Source organism: Sorghum bicolor, chromosome 1 (genome assembly GCF_000003195.3).
Source record: "Sorghum bicolor cultivar BTx623 chromosome 1, Sorghum_bicolor_NCBIv3, whole genome shotgun sequence".
In the NCBI taxonomy this organism is placed as follows: Eukaryota; Viridiplantae; Streptophyta; class Magnoliopsida; order Poales; family Poaceae; genus Sorghum; species Sorghum bicolor.
The window spans coordinates 10,289,439-10,314,215 of NC_012870.2; the positions used below are offsets into that span (position 1 = coordinate 10,289,439).

Here is a 24,777-nt window from a genome sequence, read left to right on the forward strand (position 1 = left end):
TTTTGGGATAATGAGAGCTAATAAGGGCTAATGGTGGTTACAATCCATTAGCCCATAATTAGCTCACGTTTAACTCATTTTCACAAGATGAGCTAATTTTTAGCTCTGGGATCCAAATAGGCTCGGCAGGCGATGGTTGAAGCTTTAATAAAAGATTGATCAAGTGTAAAACTAATATAGATAATGAAATAAAATTTCTTCTGCAAAAACCACTAGTAGACCTAGTTATGTGCCAGTGCCGCTGGGACTCTAGGAGAAATAAAAAAGATTCCCGTTTAATGACTATCCAGCAGTCCAGCTAACTTTGGGCCACGAGCAGGCTTGGTTTCATATCATCGTAAAACTTTAAACTGGGCCACGCTAAGTTCAAGTGCAACGCAAGCATGTATATGCACGGATACAAGGAAGGAACACCACATGGCGGACTCGTGAGATGTGCGCCTTGTCCGTGCAGTGCATAGTGGCAACGCGTGGCATAGGACCGGACGAAACAGGTCGCCGACGACGCCGAACCACGCGCAGGAACCTGTCCGCCCGCGGACGTGTCAAATTGCCGATGGTCGCCGTCCTTTCCTGTGTCTGTGTCCTGGTCCTGCCGAGAGATTGGCATTGGCCGTTGCTCTGCTGCTCAAGGTATCCTTGCCGGCCGCCTCAGGTCAGCCAGGGCCTTGTTCAGTTCCGAAAAGTAAAAAGTTTTCGGTACCGTAGCACTTTCGTTTGTTTGTGATAAATATTATTTAATTATAGACTAACTAGGATCAAAAGATTCGTCTTGTGATTTACAGGTAACTGTGTAATTAGTTTTTGTTTTCGTCTATATTTAATGTTTTATGTATGTGACACAAGATTCGATATGACGAGAAATCTTGAAAACTTTTTGGTTTTCAGGATGAACTAAACCAGGCACATGGTTCTGTTCCGCACGTATCAGGAATTTTCTCTCGCTCTCGAGGGGAAACCAAGGCCTCATTTAGTTTCTAATAATATTTTTGTTTGTATTTGACAAATATTGTCCGATCATATATTAAATAGACTTAAAAAATTCGTCTCGCAAATTACAGATAAACTGTATAATTAGTTATTTATTTTATTTATATTTAATGTTTGATGCATATGCCGTAAGATTCGATGTGACGAAGAATATGAGAAATTTTGTAAAATATTTTGTAAACTAAACAAAGCCCAAGGCATTGCGTGCTACTCTGACGGTACAATGTGCTAGAGCACATCAATATGGTCGGAAGAGAGCAGGGCCCTACGTTTGTGAAAGATCATCAAAGGAGAAACGGCGTATAGTATATATAGATATATGAATATCCGGGGGGTAATTTTCGTCCCGTACTCGTACATACCCTGTAGTCCTGTACTGCACATGCATGCATGTATCGGGTGTATACCGCCGAGGACCTCGGCACATAGCATCATGTACCTACCACCATGCATCTTTTAGGTACGGTATCACCTACATGCCGCTGCCTTGAGAGTATCACAGCTCCAGCACTGTACATGAGCTTCTGATATGGAGTATGCCATTGCGCCAGGCAATATACTAATGCTGAAGCGCCTAACTTCAAAAAAAAAAACTGCTGAAATGCCTGCCACTGCCAGAACGTGGGCAACCGGCAGTAGCAGCTCGTCCCCGCTCGGCCCAGCCCAGCTCACTTCTCGTCTTCTACTACGCACTGCCTGGGCCGGAAGTTCTCCTCCGACAGCAGCGACGTGACGAGCCTCTGCAGCCGCTCAGCACCCGGTCCGGGCCTTAGGAACGCGGCGTTCCCCACCGCCGCGCACGGGTCGTCGTCGGTCCCGTTACTGTTCTCCCCGCCGGCGCCGGCAGCTGCTGCTGCCTGACACCAGCCTCCCGGCGCGACCATGCCGGGCCCCCGGCCCCCGAGGATCTCGGCGTCGATGCGGTCCAGCACGGGGTCGTCCCTGAGGAACTTGCGCGCGAAGGGCGCGTCGCTGGCGACCATGCGGTCCCAGTCGGCGACGGTGAGGTAGTGCGGGTGCTGCATCGGCGGGTTGTCCCAGGAGATGAAGTGCAGGTCGCTGTTCACCGTCGTGTTGCGGAACTTGTCGGCGTTGCACGCCACCGTGTGGAAGTAGCCCTCCGGGGAGGAGATGAAGTTGGCGTAGTACATGAGCAGCGTGCGCGGGAGGTTGTCCCACCCCCAGATCAGGTACTCCACGAACGGACGGGACAGCACCATCCACGCCGAACCTGCAATGAAAAAAAAAAGATGATTGATTGTTTCCGGTGGTTAGCACGCACTTCATTCTTGTATCTTTTATATTTTTCGAACTCTTTTTTATAATTTTGTCGTGTTGGTCGTGGATAAGTAGTGGCCGCCCTGCTATTCTGATGTTCTTTTTTAAAATCTTCCTGAATGTTTTTTCTATTCTGTGGATGAAAGGAAGTTGACGAGCGCGAGATCAAAGATGGGACACGTTGACAAAATAGTAAAGAAGCAAAGAAAACGTGCCCTCCATTTATCAGGAACTGGGTAGTCGGAGAATCATGCCCAAAAAAAAAAAGTAAAAATTCATTATAGTCTATACTGCAACATAAGAAAACAGTTATGTGCGCAAAACTTTTTCACCATTTCATGGTGAGTAATCCTACAAGGCAGGTTGTTACCCACACTACAGGAAAATCCTACTTTGCCGAGAGCCGAACTCTTTGCCTAGAGCCGTGGAAAAGGCGCTCGGCAAAGACGGACCTTTGCCGAGGGCCAGGGACGACGCTCGGCAAAGGACTCTTTGCCGAGAGCCAAAAGCTGGCTGTCGGCAGAGGCCTCCTTTGCCGAGAGTAGTGCGCTCGGCAAAGGAGAGTGCTCGGCAAAGTCTCTGGACGGCTAACGGCAGCAGCTGGCGTCCCCTTTGCCGAGGGCCAGATGTTAGGCTCTCGGCAAAGGATGGTTCTTTGCCGAGCGCCGGATGAAGGGCCCTCGGCAAATCCTTCTTTGCCGAGTGTCCTTTCTAGCTCTCGGCAAAGCTTTTTATTTTTTTTTTGTTTTTCGATCTGAGTTTTTTTGTGAGGCTTGTTGACACTGTTTCAAACCCTATTTTAAAGTTTGGGAGAAGTTTGAGTTTTTTTTGCTATATTTCTTTGTGTTTTTCGGATAATTCAAATTTGAACTACACGTACATGAAATATCACAACGCAGTGTTTCAAAAAATGATATTCATGGTATTATGTATATTCTGAGTCTGTATGTAGGACCTCACAGGAAATCTCGACCAACTCGCTGAGGTAACACATCGAGTTACATGCACGAGAAGTGTATTAAAATTATATAAAATCCAAAGGAAGTTCGAAAATCGTGAAACTTGACGGGGCGTCGTGTTATCGCATGTGGAAGCTATGGTTAAAATTTGAGAAGATTTGGAGCAAGTTGCAGCGTCGAATGTCTAAAATCCAGACATCTCCACATGTGATCACAAGTGAAACGTTCATGTTTTCACAACTTATTCATATGATATGTTGAAAATCAAACTTTACACTAACAATTTTTCTTAATGAATCGTGCAGGTTTCAGATTGTGAGTGCGGGCAAATTCCGCCACCCTAGTTCTATCCAGGGCCTCCTCATTAAGAAGCACTACCCTGGTTTCGTCACCCACAAAGGGAGACGTGAGCCAGCCTTCACGTGCGACCACTTCTACAGCGCGTTGGACGAGAACGATGTTCCCATCGCACAGGTCATCAAGGACGAGTTCTGGGTGAGTCACCATCGCACAACGTTGCTCAATATTATGCATTTATTCTCGAAATATTGAAATGATGCATGATGTATGTATGCAGGAGTGGTACGTGATAGAGGACGGCGCCCCCGCGGACAGGGTTGCGTATGCGCAGGAGGAGACCTGCAAAGACCGGGTCAAGGACATGTACCACGAGTCGCGCATCCATTGTGTCGTCACCTACAACGCCGACGTCCTTGGCCGGTCGGTGGGCAAGAGCCAGGCTAGGGAGATGATCCTGGATCCCGACACCGATCTCACCAGGGAGCAGTACATACAGGTAAGTATGAAACATTACTTCTGATTCCATCCATGAAAAAATAAGTACGCTACATTTTTTTTGATTCATCTTATGACGTGTCAAATGCAGTTTCCTGCTGAATGGTGCAAGGGCCATCTTGACTGTTGGGAGGCCATTGTAGACTGGTGGAGAAGGCCGGAGGCGTACGCCGAGCGGAGAGCCAGACGGGCGTACCGCCTGCAGATGCCAGGACCGGCCCACCACCAAGGGAGCCGCTCCCTCCCAGGGTACATGGACACATGGGTACGCTTCTGTTCATTTCATTTGTTCATTCATTAATGTATTCATTCTCATTACGTGTAATCATCCTTGTGTTTTTCTCGCAGTCTCAGTCGCATGGTGGCATAGTCATCAACGAGTACGTGGGGTACGCCCTTGCACACAAGGGCCGAGCGGACGATCCAAACAACGTCTACAGCCCCGCGGACGAGGCCGAGGCGTACACCAACCCGAACGCCTACGAGAAGATGGCCGAGTACACCTCACATGCTCGCGCGCGCCACGGGGACGACTTCGATCCCGCCACTGAGCCCCTCGACACAGAGATTCTGATGAGGGCTGGAGGAGGGAAGCAGCACGGGCGGTACTATATGGCCCACAGCGCCATCGACCCGACCACTGTGGCCACGCTCCGCCAGGTGCGACAGGCGAGCAGCACGACCTCCTCCGACGTCCCCATACGAGCTCGGCAGCCGTCTTTCCAGGTAACTATAGTTTTATGCGTCGTTCATATACTTTACATATATACCTAGTGCATTGTTCAAACATCACGGGTGTGTTATTGCAGTCCCAGTTGGCCGAGTTGCGGGCCAGGCAGGAGTCCGCGGAGGAGGCCCATCGGCAGGAGATAGCGCGCCAGAACGAGGCCCATCGGCAGGAGCTGGCGCGCCAGTTCAAGGCGTTTCAACAACACCAGCAGCGTCAGATGCAAGACTTCGCCAAGTACTTCACCTCCCTTCAGATCCCTGGTGTAGTCACGCCTCCGCTGCCTGCCTCGCTGTTCGCTCCACTCCCTCTTCCAGGCACTGTAGTACAGTCTCCAGTGAGTATATACGAGTGCATATTGCTTTGTCTTTGTAACACTCCAAAAAAAATTTAATTTTGGATTGTTATTAGAAAATACTAAATTAAATAAGGATTTAAATTTTTTCTAAAATATTCCAAGAATTTATTAATTATTGTTTTTATAAAATGAGAAAAAATGTGGAGTTTTAAAACTTTTATTAAATTAAGTGGAGGGTGTTTTATTTGATGTGTGTTTTGTGCCCTAGTTTTGTTTGGCTTGTCTCAGAAAAATGAATTTTCAAAATTTCTAGCGAGCCAGGTTTAGGTCCTTTCGGTTTTCGAAAAAATAAAACTCCAAAAGTCCTATTTGAAAACTAATTCAAATTCGAGTTGGAAAACAATTTAGAAATGTGTTTAAACTGAAATATATTTAGATTTCAAAATAGTCTAAAAAAAATTCCAAAATAATCCCTAAATGTTGAATCAAATTTATTTTGAAATATGGTTTGAAAATAGTTTGGAAATTGGTTGGCAAATTAGTTTAGAATTTCTATTTTGGCAAAAAGAGAAGTTATTTTCTTCCTCATTTTTCCCTCCTCGTTTTTGGCCTACTTGTGCTTGTGGCCCAGCCCCGGCCTGGCTGCTCTTCGAGCCCACGCGCACGCGCCCCTTGGGCCTCGGCCCAGCCGTGCAGCAGCCCAGCAGCAGCTGCGCCAGCTCGCCTAGCGCCCGTGCCACTGCCACGTGGGCCCCGCCTGCCAGCCCGCTCCGAGTCGCTGACATCCGGGCCCCACCTGTCAGGGGGAGGTCACCCCTAACCTCCCGCCTGACTCGGACGCGGACGGCGCCGCCGCCACGATTTCTGCGCGCGCGCAAACCGAGGATCGCCTTCACCTATTTAAGGGCGCCCTGCAGCCGCCGCACGCCTCCCTAGGAACCCTAGCCGCCTCAAACCGCATCACATAGTCCCTGCTCGAGCTCGGTCTCGCCGAGATCCCTTCGGCCGCCGCGAAACACCTCCGTGCCGTCGTTCTTTCGCCAAGGTGAGTGCCTCCCCGAGTTCGCTAGGTCGCCACGAGCATGGAGATACCCTCGGCGCGCTCTTTCTCCCTCTCTTTCCCCGCGCCCGCGCTCGCCGGAGTTCCGCGTCGCCGGCGAGCCGCGCCACCGCGAGCTCCGCGCGCTTCGGCCCTCTATCCGTGCGGCCCGCGCGCGCATCGGCTCCGCCGTACCGCCCGCAACCCGCCACCGCCCTCGGCTTGCCTCCCCATGCCCCGGCTTGCCGTCCCGGCGAAGCTCCGAGCCGCGGCCATGGCGCACCGCCGCGGCCGGCCGCCCGCCCCCGCTGCCCCTGTGCGCGCCCCGCTCGGCCCGGTCCACCGTGGACCGGTGCACCCCGCGCCGCACCCGGTCCACCGTGGACCCGCCAACCGCCCGCTGCCACGTGGCCAGGCTGGCCACGGCCCCGCGCGCCCCCTTACCCTTTTGCAAACAAGCCCTCGGGTTTATTTAAAATTAACCCGCAGTCCTGCTCAGTTTAAAGTAAATAGAAATATACCCCTGGTTTTTGCAGAATAGCCCCTGCAGCCGTCGGTTTTTGCAGATTTAATCCAAATCACTTTTTAATTCTGTTTTAATTATTTAAATTACGAAAAATAGTTCTGATAATCCACAGTTTTGCCACTGACATAGTTTTGGCCATAGAATCCGCGTTTTAATTCCGTTTGCGCCCGTTCTTGTCGCGTTAGTTTCATATCGCCGCGCTTTACGTAGTAGTATAAATATTTATCATGTAACTTATTTCTGAATTTATTGATTTAAATATAATTTGATTAATATTTATTAAATAGCTTTTAAATTAGGAACAATCTAGGGTTGTAATTCGGTCCTCGTTGCATTGTGACTATGTCGATGTAGTATACATATTAGCGGTGCTATATTTATTGTCTCATGTTCATGAGTATAATTAATCCGATTAATGTTTGGAATGCATTCCTATTTACTTAATTTTAAAACACATTAGATTTACACTTTGGTATTTATAATCAAATGTGAACTCAAATACTTCTTAATTATAATTTGGTTAGTTAGACATGAAGCAAATAAATAATTTAGTAATATTTATCTAGAGTTTTTTTGATTTAAAAGTAAATAAAGTTTATAATTTTGATCTTTTTGTAAATAAATAAATGCCCACGTTATTAATATCAACCTTAATGTTTCTTTATTAATTATAACTTGATTAGTTTAAACTTGATATATAATCACTTGATTAGTTGCTTTCATATATGCTATATTTCAAAAACTATAAATGCTTTATTGGCTTTAGTGTTATATAGTTATTTATTAAATAAAATACGACCAGCGTATAGTCGTCTTCTCCGTTACACTACGAACCTCAAAAGTCGTGTTCGATTAACGATAGCTCCGTTCTCAATCGTTCTTGTGTTGTCACGATCGTAGCCTCAAGCCTTGTCGTTTAGTGCGCTCTACTTTTCAGAGCTTTACTTTTGATTGATGCTTGTTCTTAGTCGTGATTGTTGTTTGTTTGTCTATGTGTGTTGCTTGGTTGCTACGCGTAGAAGAAGTGTGGTTCGTCAACAGTGAAGACCAGGAGCTGAGGCCCGACAGTCGAAACAGAAGGAAAGAAGCTAAAGAATTTTGAGCAGATATACACTGGGAATTAAGGCAAGTGCAGACACCCTTTGATCATATTGTACCTATGAACTTTAAATACATTTACTTTCCATTGCATGTGTCTTAATACTGCAAACCCTAAGGACATGACTAGTCTTCTACTATATTCCTTGTATACCTGGGTTTATACATGGGTAGTATAGTGAACAGTAGATATGCTTAGTTGCTCTACTCATCTAATCTATATAATAATAAAAATAATGATCTTGCTTAATAAATTCTTCAATGATGATAAATGATTAAATGATGAACAATGGTCACTTCGGTGATGGAGATGTTGCGGTGCTTGCGAGCATCGTGGTTTGGTTGAGGACAGGGGGAGCGGGTACTGTTGGTGGTCCGGTTTGCCGGGCGTACCCGTCTCTGCTCTCCGTAAGGACTTAGTCAGGGAGCGGCCCCCTGGGACTTACAGTGCAGCTCCAAGCTATATGGGCTCTGGCTTGACTAATTAGCAGGACCTCCACTAGTAGGGTGTTACTCTCCGGGTAGGCGTGAGGAAGTAACTTGGGTAATGAATATTAAGTTAGCGGCTGCTCGGTACGCCATGGCTATGGGTATCGACTGTCGAGCGCCCCGGCGAAAACTTGCGAGTGGCATCCTATTAGTTGGACCCTGTGAAAAGTCTCGTAGTGAGACCCTGCCTGCTCACCTTGGAAGTGTTTTGGGGAGTCGCGACCCCGGGCAAATGGGAATCACGACTTGGAGTGAACGTGCACACCTCTGCAGAGTGTAAAACTGATATATCAGCCGTGCTCACGGTCACGAGCGGCCCAGACCCTCACTTGATGAGCAAATTGGAATCACATGGAACTTGGAGGCGAAACTTGGTTGAGGTTGCTACCTCGTGCTTTGGCGGAATGGCTATTCCGTGTTGGCAGGATTGCTATCCTGTGTTCTTAATTGGGATTGCTATCCCATGACCTTAATGGGGTTGCTACCCCGAGTTACTATCTGAGGTTGCTACCTCAGTAATAATAATGATGATGATGATTAATAAAATGGTTAATCTACTTCCATCTCATTAAGGGTTGGGATATTCTACTCACCACTAGTAATAGGTTGTTTAATAAAAGAATTGTAATAAAAGTGTACCAACTTAAAAGCTCACCTGCAGTTAAACAGTGTCAGCTCTTCCATTGATTAAGCCTTGCATGTCATATACTTTCCGCCTGTACTTGTTGAGTTCGACATGAACTCACCCTTGCTATTTCCCGCACACCCCAGTGTGTAGTAAAGTACTGCTCAGAAGAAGGATAAAGATGCTATGGAGTTTTCTAGAAGCTTATCAGAAGTGCTTGGCGTACGGAGCCCCCAGTCAACCGTCCCTGAGAAGAATGGAGCCTAAGAAGTTCTAGCTACTATTTCCGCGTACTCTGATGTTTGTAAGTATTATTATAAATATGTTTTCCGCTATATATAACATTGTTTCTGATATTTCTAGTCTTTTGTTGTATGTGTGGACTTCCTGGGCACACATATGACGACTCTGGTCTTATTTTAAATGCCAGGGTGTGACAGTCTTCTGCGGACATCATGCAGGTACTAATGACATCGCTTCTACTTTGTGAAGGCACAGTCGCACGGATCGAACCCGACTCCTCAAGACGGCGCTTCTCCAGGCCATGGGTGTCAGGTCCAGCAGACTCCACAACAGACGTGGCCTGGCGCTCCTCGGCCTCAGACGTACGGGTGGGGTCCGTGGTCAGCTCGCGCTCCTCCGCCTCAGACACACGGGTGGTCGCCGTGGTCAGGTGGCGCGCCTCAGCACCCAGCAGGTTGGCCGCAGCAGGGGTGGCCAGGTGAGGGCTCTTCCCAGGGACACGGGGACGCCGGGTCGCAGCCGGACCAGTGATATGGACATGTTATGCTCTTGATGGATATGTTAGGCGGATTTGATCACTTTGTGTATGCGGATTTGTGACAGGATGAATACGTATGTGGATTTGTGACCATTGATGGATGCATATGTCGATTTGTGACTATATATGTTATGCAGGTTCTATTACATATGTTATGTATGTTGTCTATTGTGAATTGAGTGAAAAAACAGCAAAAACTGAAAAACAGCAAAAAATCTCAGCTTTGCCCAGTGCTGGCACTCGGCAAAGCTGGGCACTGCATGGCTGTGGTTCCTAGCTTTGCCGAGAGCCAGCCACCAGACACTCGGCAAAGAAATATTCAAAAAAATAAATAAATATTCTTTGCCGAGCGCCAGCTTGTAAGGCTCTCGGCAACGATTTTTTCCAAATAAACAAATAAATAATCTTTGCCGAGAGCCAGCCAGCAAGGCTCTCGGCAAAGAATTTTTTTTTTAAAAAAAATAAACAATCTTTGCCGAGAGCCGGCCGTGGTGGCGCTCGGCAAAGAGCCGTCACCTAACGCCTCCCTTGCGACGGCCGTCAGCATTTGCCGAGTGCTGACCTGGCTCTCGGCAAAGCCTTTGCCGAGAGCCCGCCACGTGGCCCTCGGCAAAGACTGCCTTTGCCGATTAAGACTATGCCGAGCGGTCTTTGCCGAGCGGGCTCTCGGCAAAGGCTTTGCCGAGAGGTAGTGGCCCTTTGCCGAGCGCTCGAGCTCTCGGCAAAATACCAGAATCCTGTAGTGCCAGTCCCAAACTCCACCCAAAGGGTACAGGCTAGCTCTTGTCCAGAAGACCAGAAGGAACAGACTCTAGCAGCGAGTTGCCACTATTTGCCACCGAGAGCGAAACGCGCAGCATTCAAAGCACGCTAGGGTTGCAACCACCTGCTACTCAACAACCAACTAAGCAGTGGTAATCGCTTCATGATTCAGACAATTCAGTTCCATGACGACAACACAGAACAACCTAGCTGTAGCTGGTGTGATTAGTTCTCGTGTAGACCAATCTACACTATTCTATCTAGAGATAAAGACACAGATAGGCACTGCCACGGGTATGTAGTTGCGTGCTTGCCTGAATGAGTTCCCTCCATACTAGATTATTCTGTCAATGTCAGGTTAACAATCACGGGTGGAGACTGGGAGAGAGAGCAGTGCACGCACCAGTGAATAGCTTGAATGCCGTCGGCAAGCTCCGCCTCTCCGGCATCCAGACCAGGTCGCCCTTTGTCTTCATGTACAACGCCGGGTCTACGATCACCGGCATCGCCCTCGCAAACCTGACGATATCATCATGTGAATATTCTCAGTTGCCAAGAACAAAAATCGAATGAGGATGCAGTAGAACAGGAGCTGCAATCCATGCAAGCGAGAGCCGAGCACACGTACGCTTTCCAGGAGATGTTACTCGTGTGATCGATGAAGTTGAGATCGCGCGGCAGCTTGGAGAACACATGCATCAAATCTGCAGCAGGCAGAAGCGTCACAGGTTCAGCAACCCGATCACTGATCATGGCGCGCGCGATCGGAGGAGCAAGAGAAGGGCGCGGAAACCAATGCAATCCTTTACCATCCTGCGTGACGAGCGGGTAGTCGGAGGCGGAGAGGTTGATGAACCAGTCCCAGTCGGCGCCGCCGCGTCCCCTGCCGTCGCCCCACAGGAGCAGCGCGGCGGCGTGCAGCGTGGTGGTCACCATGGTGGGTCCCCTGTAGGTGACGAGGTTGGCCTTCTCGACCACCTTCACGTTCCCCGCCGCGGCGAGCACCGGGTGCGCGGCGACGAAAGCGGCGAGGTCGGCGCGGTCGGCGTCGGGCGCCTGCGCGTCCAGGTGGAGCACGTAGCGGTTCCTCGGGTGGTACAGCGCCAGCAGGCAGCGCCGCATCATCCCGGCGTCCCCGGCGGACCCGGAGATGACGTAGGCGAAGCGCGGGAGGGACGCGGCGGGCGGGGGCGGCGGGCGGGAGAGCGCGGGCTCGACGAAGAGCGGGGGCAGCGCGGGGCGCGCCGAGGAGGAGCGGGACGCGGGGGTGAGGAAGAGGCGGGAGGTGGCGGCGGAGGAGGAGGGGAGCTGGAACGACGGGGAGGTGGCCAGCAGGAGCAGCAGCGCGAAGAGGCCGCCGGCGGCCACGGAGAGCAGCCAGCGGAGGTCCACGGGGTGGGCGCGCGGGCACGGGGCGGCGGCCTCCATGGTGAGCGGGGTTGGAGGCTGGAGCAAGGCGGGAGCGGGAGCTGGGACCGGAGAAGCCGGCAAGGCGGGGCCGTGCTCTTTATGGGTTCGTCGTGCTACTGCTAGCATGGCGGCATCGGACCCGTGTCGTGTGTCGTGGCGACAAATTTGAATTTCACAATCAGGCAGGTTATTTTATCCATCACCATAGGCCAGTAGGACATTACAGCGCGACGCCGACGACGACGACACGATATGGATCGAGGATTGAGCTGCCGGCCGGCCGCGTAATTAATTAAACCAGCATCTCTGCTTTCATGGACCGGCGACGGCGCGACGTGCGTACGTGCAAGGTGCAATGCAATGCTGGCTGTTGAGGGCTCGCCGCGTCGTACGGTCGTACCCCGGCAGGCGGGGCATCACGTTAATGCCCTGTTTAGATTGGAGATGAAAATTTTTTAGATGTCGGATATGTCGAAAGAGATTTTTAGAAACTAATAAAAAAACAAATTACATAGCTCATTAGGAAACTGTAAGACAAATCTATTAAGTATAACTAATCTATCATTAGCACATTTGGGTTACTGTAGCACTTAAGGCTAATCATGAAGTAACTAGGCTTAAAAGATTCGTCTCACGATTTTCAACCAAACTGTGTAATTAGTTTATTTTTTTATGTACATTTAATGTTCCATGTATGTGTCTAAAGATTCGATGGGATGGATGAAAAAATTTTGGGTGAGAAACTAAACAGGGCCTAAGGGTATTGGAGATGAAAACTTTTTAGATGTCACATCGGATATGTCGGAAGGATGTCGAAAAAGGTTTTTAGAAACTAATAAAAAAACAAATTACATAGAAACCGCAAGACAAATCTATTAAGTATAATTAATCTGTTATTAGCACATATGGGTTACTGTAGCACTTAAGGCTAATTATGGAGTAACTAGGCTTAAAAAATTCATCTCGCAAATTTCAACCAAATTATGTAATTAGTTTATTTTTTTTTATGTACATTTAATATTCTGCCTTAGCGTGGCCGGCCGTACCAACAGCACGGAGAGAGAGAGAGAGAGAGAGAGGAGTAGTTGGCCTGATGGGAGTACCAACGTGGTGGCGCACACGACAGGAGGAGCAGAGGATGCCCGGGCGTTCCATAATCCTTGACGGAATTATCACCCGATATGCCGCTTCTCAAAAAAGAGAACATTCCTAGGCACCCAGCGTCCCAGCGCCCCAGCGGCGGCGTCCTGTGCCGTGTGCGAGGCGAAATCAAGCTCGAATCTTTGCCTACCGCCACAGCCACAGGGTTCTGAGGCCTACACGTACCTGACGCAGTCACGGGCGCGGTGTGCCGTGTGCGTGCGTGCAGTTGCCTACACCTACCGCACCATCCCATTGTAATACTCGTGACGTGTAACCATTATACAAATCCGACGACAAGAAGGCTCGCGAGCTGGAATATGCAACCGATCGTTGACAGCGAGAAGATTGCATCCTTTGGATTTTTGTTCCCGCTGCTGTTGAATTGTTAAACAAGGCCATGTTGCTCCAGTTTTCCCGTTTGGGCGTCAACACCTCCGCACGATGGGAGTGATGCGACGGCATTCTTCCATTCCATCACTAGGAAGGACGAGCAAGCAACTCCAACTGCCAGACGAGACGAGAGCGACGTGTTGCCTGAGGCCAGAACCGAGGAGAGGACCCTTCCAATAGCCCTTTCAGGACAAGAACAGCCAGGCCAGCTGATTCCTCCGCGCCTTCCAATAACCCTTTCCTGAATAAAATACGTTCCAGTGCCAAAAACAACGAACAGAATATGTCTACTGTTTGTCCAGAGGCTGTGTTCAGTGTTTGTCACTCGCGCTACAAAAGACGCCGATCCCCTTTAAGACACCGATCAATGCTTCCAGCGTCCACCAAAATTATGAGCAGATCAAAGTCGATATAACACGCTATGGGGACGTGCTTTCCCAGAAAACTTCAGCTAAAACCAATCGTGCTACTACATTACACGCAATACAAGCTGAATCGCCTGCCAAGGCTGCCTGCACAGCAACCGCCAAAGGGAACTATGATACCACCGGTGGGGAAAGGGCTGCACATCTCATGATCTCAAGGTTACAACAACAATACACATAGAATCAACGCCAAAGCGACTGCCACCGACCTCGCTAGCCGTGTCGCGGGAGCGAAAGATGAAGGCCCGCCTGGTGTCGTGCCGTTGCCAGTCGGCAGTTTCTCTGCGGGGCAGGTGTAGCCGCAGAGGCTGGGCCTGACGACTCGGTACACGCCCTTGCTCGCCAGAACGAAGACATCCCTGCTGTTATCTTCACCAAACGAGAAGATGTATCCGAGCAGCGGGTCCGTGCTCCCAGTGGTGGACTCGCAGGCGATCGGCGAGGTCTTGGAGCAGCTCACCGGTTTCACGGCCGAGGTGTAGTTCCCGCTCCCCTCTGGGGTCTCCGTGCCGGTCCACATCAGCGATGAGTACAGGTCGGTGTAAAGGTACCTGGTAGAGAACCAGCCGATGGGATTATCAGTCAAAGCCCCTGAAACTAGAAAAAAACACGCAGATATACCTTCCATAACGTGGAAAACAAAACAATCCGTAGCTGCTGGGAGTAACTTCAAAGATATGCAGGTGTTTGCTAGGCAGTAACTGCAGACATACATACCTTCCGTACAAGCAGGGGTCAGTTGAGCCTCGGTAAACATATCCGCCTGTAATTGATGCCGATCCGATTTCCTTGTTGACAGTAGAATGGTCGTAGCCCATGACAGGGAAAATTGGGTTTATGGACTCAAGTGAAGTATTCCCTCCAGGCGACTTTTGTGGATGATAGATGTATGGCCCCTCGTATACACGCCATCCATAGTTTCCACCCTTGGTGATTAGATCTACCTCTTCGTATGCATCCTGCTCATGTAAGGTAAAAGTCCATGACAAAATCGAAAGGTCAGGCAACACGCAGCGCCTGCCGCCTGGCAGAGTTCAAGCTGGGGAACTATGTTATTGTTCATAAGCCTATACTAGCTCTCTGGTTTCAGAATTATAGATGATTGATGTAATAATAGTTCATACTATAAAATAAAAGACAATGAAAATAAAGCAACGCATTTATCATACTAAATTTGAATAGGGAGACTGCTACTAGTTTTATGTATGCATTATATGTTACTTTTTTTTTTCAAAAATAAAGAGTACAAAAAACTTCATGGTCAAACCACGAGGCTTGATTGATAAACTTAGAAATGGAATGATACCTTCCCGACATCTCCACAGTAGAAGTAGGAAGGCCTCTCAGAGTCAAAACTGCATCTCCACGGGTTGCTGAAACCCAAGGCCCATATCTCTGGTTGAAAATCACTATCATCAGCAAACGGATTGTCCTTTGGAATAGAATAGTTACCCCATAAGCTCTGGTTTGTGGTTTGACTCTGGCCTGAAAAATTACAATATTATAAAGGTTGAGCACAACCAAATCAAGTTAAATCTTGTACTTCATCCTACATGTACAAAGCTTCTAAGACATCAGTGTTCATCTGCTATAATAATTTACATCTCAGAATAGTCACTTGACTTCAAAAGAAGGAAACATGAAATCAGCAAGAAATGGCCATTCTGATGTCACAATTAGCTGCGCCAGGCACCAAACTAGAATCATCAACTAGATTTGTATAACTAAAATCCACAATCACATGTACACACCAGACATCTTCTTATCAAATTTATGAGTTTTTTTTTGTCATTCTAATGTTTCAGATTTAGATTCTGTTGGCATCATTTTAACATTAAAGTAGGGCACTGTTTTTAAACAAATATAGAGACATTCTTAATTCAAAAACATGGAAAAATGGCAACCAAGAAAGATGCAGGCTAGATGGATTTCATCCCCCCTCCCAACCCCTCCCAAGACTGTTACAGTCCAGTGCCTGCTTTTTTAATGAGTTTTCTATTCGCTGATGACACCATTGACAGTTCGATATGGATCTCATTTTTGCCTCGAGCATGACTTCAGGCGCTTCACCACATCGATCACTCTAATTTAATGTGGATCACTAGAATTGCACTTCAGGCATTATAATTTGAAAAATGATGCTATGGTAATGCCATGTGTGAGACGGGGAAAAGAGGAGCTTAATTTGTGATGCTGGCGTGGTCCATGAGAATTATATAACGTATGAGTAATAGTGGAGTAACTGGAGTCATACTGTAGGCTAATCGCGAGCAATACTGAGCAATCAAATTTGCTAGTGAGGATATGAAAACTTATAAAAGTTGGGGGTGTTAGACGGTTAAAAAATGAGATGCAGGAGGGTTTTTGAAAACACCTATCTTGTAGGTTTTATTTTTTTATTTTTTTCTTCTAAACCCATGGAATGGTTTTCCATGAAGTATAAATCGTATGGTTAAGGAATATATTTCATCAATGATAGGTCATAATCAAATGCCATGCTGAGTCAGTAAAAGTTTTTGGTGACAGTAACAACAAATATGCAGATGTATACTTAAGATTACAAGCACACGACTAAAGGTAAGATCAACGGAACACCAATATTAGCAACAAGCCAGAACAGAAAACATTGCCTGTCTTTTCGGTTTTTTTCGTTTTCTGACCCTTTTTTCGAAAGATTCTCATAATCACACCCTTAGTAGTTTGATTTCAGAATATAGATTCAGGGCTTGGCGTCATTGTCACTAGCGCCAAGCTTGGCGCCACCACCAATGGCACCAAGGGTGCGCAGCTGTGCACATGGTTTGTGGGCTTGGCGCCATTGCCACTAGCGCCAAGTAGTGTTAGCTTGGCGCCAGTGACAATGGCACCAAGCCCTGGGTCCATATTTTGAAATCAAACTAAACAGGGGTGTAATTGTGAGAATGTTTCAAAAAAACTGGCCAGAAAACAAAAAAGACGGCCATCTTTTGCTAAAAGAAACCATCATTGCCAACTTACTTTGGGTGCTGTCAACGTCTAGCCTCATTATTTTCCCCAAAAGTGATTTCTTGTTCTGCGAGAAATTAAAAGGGTCGCCGTCGCTTCCACCATCCCCCATCATAAGGTAAAGGTATCCATCTGTTGGTCCAAATAGTATTTGCCCTCCATGGTGAGCTGTGTACGGCAGTCCCATTGTAAAAATCCTTCTAACCTCAGATGGATTGGCAGATGTTGCCTACAAAACAAAATAACAGTGAGAAATGTAACTAGAATATCAAGATTTTTACAGGTGAAGTTAAGCAAAGCATACCATAGAAACGTTAGATGAGGAGATTTTTGCAGAATATTCTGAAACAACAACTTGGTACTGGCATGGCTGAGCACCATTATCAGTACCAAGGTTCGACGGATCACAGTTAGCAGCAGAATTACATGAACACCTACCAGCACATTTAGGCGATTGAGTTCTATCACAATTGTAAGAAACAAAGAAGCGACCATTGGTACCAAACTTTGGATGAAATGCTATACCCATGAGGCCAAACTGAGAATCATGATGAACTTCATCAGTTATATCAAGAAATGGGTTTGCCTCATCATATTGTAGAGTGCCCCCAGAGCCTTGTTCTGGGATGGTTGCCAACCATATCTTTCCAGCTTGGCTAGACAAGAAAACTCTGTTGGATCCATCAGGATGCGGAGCCATGTTCAGATAGGATCCATTGCCTATTCTCTCAAGGCATATCCCTTTAGGTGTGGGTGATGGTTCTGTGCTGTTGAAGAAAACTGCATTTCCATTAAAACATAGAGACTGGTCACCAGATGAGCCCCCAAATGATGTGCAGAAGTCATCTTCTGACTGCCAGACATCTGTGAGCTTTGATGATGAACTAGGCAGTCTTGCACTTCCTTGCAAGGGAGGTTCAAAAGGAGAGTTCACTATTGTCACATTTTTGCAAGTCTCCCAAACGAGTTTACAGTAGTCTTGTGTAGAATCTTTTGATTGAGCAGAACTTGCTGAGGAAGTATAATTGCACAGGAGAGGAACCATCTGAACCTTTGAGCTTGAGTTGAACAACTCAGCCGAAAATGGATTGCATTCCTGAATGTAAACCGAGGTATATGTCATTTAGTATAGATACGAGTGACAAAGGAACAGCCAAGTATCACCTGATGGAAAACATAAAGCAATATAAATCTTTAAAAACAAATCACAGTGCGCTAGTTCTGACAACTGACATGTAGTATGAACATAGGGTTGACATCTCGATTCCCAAAGATAAGCGTGGTTTTGTACAAGTCTTTTTCTTTCTCTGTACAGTGAGTTTTTTCCTATTTTCCAACAGTCATGGTACCTAGAAAGAAACAAGGATTGTCTCTGTCTGCTAGAGCTTTGACTTTGTTCATTTCTACATGACAAGCTTTTAGATTCAAAACAGAAGAGTACAAAGACTTATCTTCAACTACAAAGATATGCTTTCATCTCAACTATTTTTAAATTGCAGTGAACAAGTAGAATAAACATACTCCTCTATCTAAGCAAACACCACACCTGAACATACCCAACACGAATCTCTTTGTTTTTTTTCCTTTTCAGGACGCACATCGATGTTTCTTAGTATATTCTTCTCAAGATTCTTGGTACTAACATAGGCATGTTAGTGGTAGATAGTGCGCCCGTATCTCAATGAACATCAAACTAGCTCTCCAGCACTGCGAGATCCATTAGTATTTGACTGAGTACTTATATGACGGATCAATGCTAGTGGCACTATTTTAAAAAGGGAAAACAACCTAGTATTCGCCCAAAAAAAAGAGTAATGCCAGCAAATAATCGAGCACGGCGCGTGCAACCTGGGGATCCTTCAACAGTCAACCCAGAGTCACAGTCAACAGTCAGCACAGATATTCAGACACGCTAACCGGCAACCGTGGGCATTGGGCAGTGATTACCGCGCAGAGGACGGACTTGACGACGCCAGCGCAGGCCGCGTCGGAGATGTTCATGGCGACGAACCTCTTCCGCAGCGCGGCGTCCGCGGCAGCGTCGCAGCAGCTGCTCCTGCTGCTGGCCCCGCCGTAAGCGGAGCAGAAGCCCAGCGTCCTGTTCAGCGGCACCGGCGCCCCTGCAAAAACAAGCGAATCGGAACTCAGAACACGCCCGCGAGAAGAGGGAGAGAGCCCGGAGGAAGCGATAGGTGCTCACGCCCGTCGGTGCACAGCGGGAGTGCGCGGACGGCCGGCGGCGGCGGCGACCAGGCGGTGAGGCAGCAACAGAGGAGGAGGAGGAAGAGCGAGCGGCGCACGCGCGCCGCGATTGGAGGCCTCCTCATCCGTGGCTGCTGCTGCGGCCTCCGGGTGCGCCGCCTGCAGCTCCTAGCGGTACGGGCATGGCCGACCCCGCCGCGTCGGGGGGGCAGGTAGATTTATTGGAAGACGAGGGAGAGGCAGCATGAGCAGCATGGCATGTGAATGTTGACCAAGTTGGGTTTAAATATGGACGGCAAGTGGAAGGGAGACATTTGTCTACGGCTGATCGCTGGAGAGACGGCGACGGGTTTAACTGCATGTAATCACTTCATGTCTACTCCTACAGATTTTGAGATAGAAATACGTTTCCATAGTTTATAGTTCTAAATGCTATTCTTTAACAACTTCAGATCTAAACGGTATCTTATAATAAGTTCAGCGATCATTTATGTATTTAATTTTTTTAGTTTAATATTATTGTCGGTTTGTAATTGGTGGTCTAAAACGGTTTTAGAATCCATAAAAAAATATACGTGTATTATAAGTCGTTTTAATTTTTTATTTTATTATCATACATAACAAAAAAACTATGAAAAAAATCAAAATGATAGAGTATATTATGATTTATTTCTTTAATATGATTGGTGTACTTTCTCGATATAAGATTTTAGATGTCGTTTTGAATAAAGTTTGAGATGTCGTTTTAGATAAGGTTTGAGTCAAATATTGAGAATATAAATCATCAATAACTTTTAAGTTATTGAGTTTGTAAATATGAAAATTATGAATAGATTTGTCTTGAAAAATACTTTTATAAAAATATACATATATCATTTTTTCTAAATATGTTTATAAAAATAAAAGATCAAAGTTGTGTTTCTAAACAACATCTAAATTCTTTACAAAAGGAGTAAATATTCTTCTCTATGAACTCATTGTCGTACTCCTGCGTTGAGCCGTTGACTCTAGAGAATGAATGCAAGCGAACACCTGAAGTGAGAACAGAAATGAGGGTGCGTGCTATTTGACTTTGCAGTCTCAGGATCACCAAAAGTCACCGCGCATTTATACGTGGTGAACACAACTGATTACAGCGATCAGTGGGGCGAAACGCAGAAGTCAATACTCAATAGCATAGGCCTTCTCCAATAAAGAAAAAGAGGTCTTGTTTAGTTCCGAAAAAATTTCGGATTTCGGCACTGTAGCATTTTTGTTTTTATTTAACAAATATTATCTAATTATGGACTAACTAGGCTCAAAAGATTCATTTCGTGATTTACAAACAAACTGTGCAATTAGTTTTTATTTTCGTCTATATCTAATGCTTCATGCATGTGCTCCAAGATTTGATGTGATGGAAAATCTTGAAAAAATTTTGGATTTTGAGATGAACTAAACAAGGCCAGAATATAGATCAACAGTAATCCTAGTCCTATACTAGTACTTTTTGAGCAAATAGTATTGCTAGCGTTTCTACCATTCAAAACGTCGGCCGAGCTCGAAGTCACCGTCACGGCCAGCGGGCGCAATTCAAGGGCTAGAATCGTCACGTTTGACTTGCTAGCGGCCTCTATGCACTACAGTACTTTATGTTACACTAGGGAACGAGTGGTATAACGAAATGTAATGTCTTTGAATTAGATTCCATACTATTATTGAACATGTACTTATTCTAATTTGTTTAAACCGGATCAATAATCTGAGTCACTAACAGGACCAGAACGAGCAGTACAACGAAAACATAATACATCTTTAAATTAGACTCCATATTATTATTAGATATGATTTATTCTAATTTATGTGATTCTAAATCACTTATAGAACATAAAGAGACAAGAGTATTTTGGAAACTAAAAAAGTATACAGAGCATAGTGGTTTCATAAGTTGCTGACCCTTGAAATGGGTAAAGCAAAAGAGGGTTATAGGAGGATCAATTCCTAACCGACTAGTGGTTCCAAAAAACCCTCCGCGAAGGCAGTTTGCGTATTGTTGTGGATTACTCTCTGATCCTCCCATTCTCAATGACAAGTTCATACGGAGAAAGTTTCGAATGTCTAAGAATTTGTTCTTCGCGCATTGCGGTACAAAGTGGAGGCATATCTCTATATTTCCAAAATATAAGCACCCTCTGTATTTTAAAATATAGGTCCTTGTAGTTTTGTCTAAATTCAACTTTTATATTTTTGTTTACCATAAAACATGTTTTTTTTAGATATATAGATTTAGGGCTATTTGGTTCATCTTACTAAATTTTAGCCAGCTAGTCAAATCCACACTATATCTTATAAAGCCAATCCACACTATAAATATATTTCAAAATGCAAGCCATCTAGTTTTAAAAGTTTTAAAAGAATACTCCCTCCGGCCACAAAAAATGTAATTATGAGATCTGTGCTAGTCAAATCAATTCTAGTTTAACCAAGTTTATAGTAAATAGCTTTAGTATTTACTCCTCTCGTACTTATAAAGAAAGTCGTTTAGAACAGCGACACGGTCTCCAAAGCTTAACTTTAACTTCTTGTTTTTATAAAAATATTTATCAGAAAATGGTATATGTATATTTTTATAAAAAAATTTTAAGATAAATCTATTCATATAGTTTTCACATTTCCAAATTCAACAACTTAAAAGTTATTCATCATTTATATTCTTAATGTTTGACCTAAACCTTGTCCACAACAACTTTCTTTGTGAGTATGGAGAGAGTATGTCTCTAAATAAATTTATTATTAGATATATTTTATAACTAATCTAGTGGTATTTATTTTGTATCATAAATGTTAGTGTTTTTATATAAATTGAGTTAAAGTTCAAAACGTTTGACTCATTAAAAAACGAGAATTGTATTCTTTGGTGGACGAGAGGAAGTACAATCTATCCACTAATATATACATCATCTCTCACTAACGGCTATATTATCCTACTAAGAGCAACTCCAATAGAAGAGTTATCCATGTTGTGTAATCTATATTTGGCTATTTTGGGAAACAAGAGAGAGTCCAATAACTATTGTATCTGGATTTCTAAAATTGTAAGTTATGTATCCAGGAAATCTCACATGCGAGATATAGCTTACATATGCTGCTAGCCATTCGTCTCACCCTATTGAAAAGACTATTGGAGTGTTTCTATTTTAGAGGTTGGCTAAATCATTAGTTTCGCCATCCATTTTTACCAAATGCCTGTTTGAATCCAGGTAAGTTTAGTCACCCCTTTAGGCCTTGTTTAGATGCAAAATTTTTTTGGATTTGGCTACTGTAGCACTTTTCGTTTGTTTGTGGTTAATATTGTCCAATTATAGAATAACTAGGATCAAAAGATCCGTCTCGCGATTTACAGGTAAACTGTGCAATTGATTTTTATTTTCGTCTATATTTAATGCTTCATGCATGTGCCGAAAGATTCGATGTGACGCGAAATCTTAAAATTTTTTTGGTTTTCGGGGTGAACTAAGGGCACTCCCAATGCTAGAAATTACATATAGTTTCTATACCCATTAATTTTTACAGACACTATATATAGAAACTATGGTCCCAATTGATAGTTTCTATAGAATATTTTTATATCCAATCACATTCATTCTCTCCCTATTCTTAGCCAATCATATCACTTCATGTCTTGGATTTTGTGTAGACATGGTTTCTAACTTAGACCCAGTTTCTATGATTTTTACTCTCTCTCTTCAATAACTACATTGCCACATCAGCAAAATGCTTAGATGATACAATTAATGTTTATATATTTCTAAACAAGGCCCGTCTCTAAAATCCCAAATAGGGAATTAAACTGCCAAAAAGACACCACCTACCTCCTCATTAATGCCTCATTCCCCAACCCCGTGCTCCCCTACCCCCACTCCCAACCTTCATCCACGCTGCCCCTCTCCGCACCTAATTTGGAGCACCAAGTTAAGGTCTTGTTTAGTTTACCCCAAAAACTAAAAAATTTTCAATATTTTTCATCACATCGAATCTTATACCACATGCATAGAGCATTAGATATAAATAAAAACAAAAACTAGTTGCACAGTTTATCTGTAAATCACGAGACGAATCTTTTAAGCCTAGTTTACTTCCTAATTAAACAATATTTGTCAAATAAAAATGAAAGTACTACGGTGTCAAAATTGAAAAGCTTTTCGAAACTAAACAAGACCTAAGCTTGTCACGTCCACCTCTGCCTCATGGATGACTGCACCGTGTGGAACGCGTCGGAGAGTCTCACCATCCAAACATGGTAGAGACAAGTTTAGTCCACCAATAGATCCAAACATACCATAACTTTAAACTGTCAATGTAAGCTATATACTCCCATTGTTCCTGAAAGCTGCAATTTCTAGAGTTATCCTAAGTCAAACTTTTGAAATTTTGACCAAATTTATAAAAAAAAAAACGCTAAATTTTTTAGTACCAAATTACTACTATTAGATTTATCATTGAATATATTTTCATAAGATATTGATGCTCTTTTCTATAAAGTTGGTCAAAGTTAAACAAGTTTGACTAACACGATTCTAGAATTAAAGCTTTTAGGACAGAGGAAGTATATCTACTTATTTTTTTCCTCGCAAAAAAAATCTACTTAATTTTATTTTATTTTTTTTAAATCCTCGCAGCACCGCGGAGACAAAAGTGAAACCCATCAATTTCTAAGCGTTCCAATGGATGAGATCTATTGTTGGAATTGATTCCGACGGTGACCAAAAGAAGGATGCCGAACCGAATCCGACTCATGCATCCTGCTGAAGAATCTCGTGCCGCGAACGGCACTGGCAGCTACCGTCCATCTCGATTCAGACTTGATCAGGTCTTCGAGTCCAATTCAATCGCGTAATCTTCGCTCACGCGTCAATGAGGCCACGGACGAGGTTATAAACCCATGATCCGCGTGATCCACTCTACTGCCCAGTCGACCGACGACCCCATCCCCATGGCGGCGGCAGAGGCGCCCTACGACGGCAGCGTCGGGCGCATGAGGCTGATGTGCAGCCACGGCGGCCGCTTCCTGCCCCGCGGCCCCGACGGGGCACTGAGGTACGTCGGAGGCGAGACGCGCGTCCTCGTCGTGCCGCGCGCGGTGACCTTCCCGGACCTGACGGCGCGGCTGTCGGAGATGGCCGGCGGCGCGGAGGTGCGCGCGATCAGGCACCGCCTCGCCGACGTGGGCGTCCAGGACGTGATCGTGTCGGTCACCAGCGACGAGGAGCTCGCGCACATGCGCGACGAGTACGACCGCCTGCGGGCTACGCGGCCGGCCGCGACGTTCCGTGTTTTCGTCACTACCACCGCTCACGCTGGCTCCGGCGGCGGCGTTGTCTGCAGGCGGAGATCGGCGGCCGGACTTCCACCCCTGCCGCTGGACATGCGGCGCGCGCGGAGCGAGCAGGCTCTCGCCGTGTGCGCACACCAGCAACAGGCGAAACAGGCGATGCGACGCGTACAGAGCACGCAGGAGCTCGCAAGGGCCATCCACTTGCAGCCGTCTTTCCATCACCGTTGCAACCATCAGTGCTGCAGCTCCTCTCAGCCCCGCAACGTGTGCGCGCTCTCGCCGATGGCAGCACAGCCGGTGTGCGCACTGCCCTACATGTCCAAGAAAGTAGCTCCTCCTTGGTTGATCCCGGCGAAGGCAACAGAACGAGTCTTTGCTATTAGGGTTTAGATTGCGGTGACAATAATGTCATCACCATTTGCAAGGAGTAGACTGTAGAAGCTGTAAAAATTTCTGCAATGTCATGTCCTCTATTTTATCCATCCAAAGTTTACTTTGGACGATTTGTGGTTTATTTGTTAGCCACAGCCAAAAAGAATGG

General features: G+C 45.8%; 2 protein-coding genes across 3 annotated transcripts; both read right to left on the reverse strand.

Annotated features, from left to right (window-relative positions):
* On the reverse strand, window positions 1,277-11,941 carry LOC8054141 (beta-glucuronosyltransferase GlcAT14B). Its single transcript, XM_002466594.2, has 4 exons — window positions 11,177-11,941; window positions 10,996-11,071; window positions 10,771-10,886; window positions 1,277-2,221 (listed from the first exon to the last, which is right to left on the reverse strand). The coding sequence occupies exons 1-4, from the start codon at window positions 11,901-11,903 to the stop codon at window positions 1,659-1,661; spliced, it is 1,482 nt and encodes a 493-aa protein (XP_002466639.2). The 5' UTR covers window positions 11,904-11,941; the 3' UTR covers window positions 1,277-1,658.
* On the reverse strand, window positions 13,585-19,172 carry LOC8054142 (HIPL1 protein). Of its 2 annotated transcripts, none has more exons than XM_002466595.2 (7): window positions 18,921-19,170; window positions 18,668-18,840; window positions 17,025-17,816; window positions 16,733-16,949; window positions 15,042-15,220; window positions 14,453-14,694; window positions 13,585-14,286 (listed from the first exon to the last, which is right to left on the reverse strand). In XM_002466595.2, the coding sequence occupies exons 1-7, from the start codon at window positions 19,045-19,047 to the stop codon at window positions 13,896-13,898; spliced, it is 2,121 nt and encodes a 706-aa protein (XP_002466640.1). In that variant the 5' UTR covers window positions 19,048-19,170; the 3' UTR covers window positions 13,585-13,895. The 2 variants fall into 2 exon arrangements, with proteins under 2 accessions (XP_002466640.1, XP_021302793.1); XM_021447118.1 differs by having other exon boundaries at window positions 14,194-14,332; window positions 18,921-19,172.